The 2,143-nt window shown below is 41.8% G+C and overlaps 1 protein-coding gene across 1 annotated transcript in view; it reads left to right on the top strand.

Moving 5' to 3' along the window:
- The window catches only part of LOC104274920 (protein mago nashi homolog), a 1,890-nt gene extending 452 nt beyond the window's left edge, over positions 1-1,438 (top strand). The window contains exons 2-3 of the mRNA XM_009870696.1: positions 513-595; positions 1,165-1,438. Of these exons, the coding sequence (XP_009868998.1) occupies positions 513-595; positions 1,165-1,264 (183 nt within the window). The 3' untranslated portion in view covers positions 1,265-1,438. The remainder of the gene's footprint in view (positions 1-512; positions 596-1,164) is intronic.
- The last annotated feature ends 705 nt before the right edge of the window (positions 1,439-2,143 follow it).

Below are 2,143 nucleotides of genomic sequence, written 5' to 3'. Positions count from 1 at the left end.
ACAGGTAATTAGGGACAGAACCAGGGGGAATGGTTGCAAGTTGCAACAGGGCAAGTTTAGGCTGGACATTAGGAAGAAATTCTTCACGGAAAGAGTGGTCAGACACTGGAACAGACTGCCTGGGGAGGTGGTTGAGTCGCCATCCCTGGATGTGGTTAAGTGTCGCTTGGATGTGGTGTTGGGTGATACGGTTTAGGGGTGACCTTGTAGTGTAGGGTTAATGGTTGGACTCGATGATCCCAAGGGTCTTTTCCAACCTGAATTGTTCTATGATTCTATGATAACTGAACTTTTTCTTCAAGTTAGTATTGTTTCTGGCCAAGAGGGAAATGAATACTACTTGAAAACCAGAGCAGTGCCTAAATGGCAATTTAGTCATTAGAGTTAATATGGTTCATGATTCTGCTGCACTCAGTACCCTTGTAATAAAAATGGAAAAGCCGTGATCTCCGTACTTAATAACTAATACCATAAAGCAGTAGTTCGACTTCCTATGATCTTTTCTTTTTCAGGAGCTTGAAATAGTAATTGGTGATGAGCACATCTCCTTTACCACATCAAAAATCGGTTCACTCATTGATGTAAATCAATCCAAGTATGTACTCTGCTTTTTTTATATATTTCTGTTGGTTTTACCTAACAGTCTGTATTAGAAATTGCTGATTATTTCAAAGTACAAATTAGTGCCTGGGGGCACAAGTGCTTTGTGTCCCAGCATAATGTACCAAAGGCTTTTAGGCCATACCATTATGCACTATATTTTCAAACTCACTGAGTAGCTAACCTTAACGTGGGAACCCCATTGGGCGTATTCAGAGTCTGAACTGAACTATCACTGGCCTGTCTACACCAGTGTCTCTGAGAACCAAGACTTACGTATTTCACCTAAGCTGAAGAAACAGGGTATCATGGCTTTTAAATCCAAAGTGATGCTACTGCTTGCTTGCATAATAAAGATCCACATTTTGTTAAGACTTAAAACATGCACACTTGGACTACAGAATGTTTTCTCAAACAATGCAGAATGAAACAGATCTGTTAATGCCTGCCGTCTGAAAAATCTCCCTGTAGGCTTTGTTTGGTTTTTGTTAAATAGGTTAAACTGTTCTCTTAGAACATCAATCCAACTTTTTTTTTTCCTCTTCCTTTTGTTGTGCACTGCAGGGATCCAGAAGGCCTGAGAGTGTTCTACTACCTGGTCCAGGACCTTAAGTGTCTAGTCTTCAGTCTTATTGGACTACATTTCAAGATCAAGCCAATTTAAATCAAACAGACTGAAGTTTGTACTGCAGTGTCTCTGCTGGGGGTGGGGCAGGGAGGAGTGCTATTTTAATTCCTCACTGTTTCTGACCTGAAGTTTTTATGTATGTTAGATATTTTTTTTTACAAACTGTCAGTGACTGTCTTAATAAAATGGTGAGAGCTGTATTTTTAATTTACAAGTTCTGGTGAGAAACTGACTCCCTAACACTTCTTTTACGGTGGTACCTTCAAGGTATGTTACTACACACGTATCCCACAAAGCTCTGTTTAACTTCTCTATCTATGCAGCAGGAGAAAATGAAGTTAAGTCTGGCTCTGTGAAATCAAACTTTTGCCAGTTGTCAAGATAAACTTTTGTTACTATCTGGAGGTGGATATTCTGCTGGCACAACTGAAGCCCTGACTTCACACATGATAACCACCAGTTACAGCAGACACACGTCACCTTCAGGACAGGGGCCGGCTGTGGTTACCTGTTTGCCTGCAGAGCAGAAGAGGACAACTGGCCACCAAGATCTTTGCCGATACTCCCGTCCAGCTTTAGAAAAACTGAAATTAAAAGCAATGTAGAATGTATTTAGTGAAGTTCTAGATTTGCAGATGTGCTGTGCAAAATCGATTAAGAGACTCAGAGGACCAAACAAGTCTCAACTTTAAATCAGTAATTTTTGCACAGTGCTGTAGGAGACCCCTCCAGGCTCTGAGGATTGACACCACCACAGCTCGGCCGAGCCGTGCCCTTGCCTTCTCTAGCACCACTTTGTTTTTCCTAAAAGAGCAGCCACGGCGATTAAAACAGGATTGTGGCTAAATAACTTTTTGAAAGGTGAAAACATCGAACCCCTGGTGCCCGTGCCAGCACCTCCTGCTTCCCCTCTGG

The sequence above is a fragment of the Apaloderma vittatum genome, unplaced genomic scaffold (assembly GCF_000703405.1).
Source record: "Apaloderma vittatum isolate BGI_N311 unplaced genomic scaffold, ASM70340v1 scaffold37195, whole genome shotgun sequence".
Classification (NCBI taxonomy): Eukaryota; Metazoa; Chordata; class Aves; order Trogoniformes; family Trogonidae; genus Apaloderma; species Apaloderma vittatum.
This window is presented reverse-complemented; position numbering and strand designations above follow the sequence as displayed.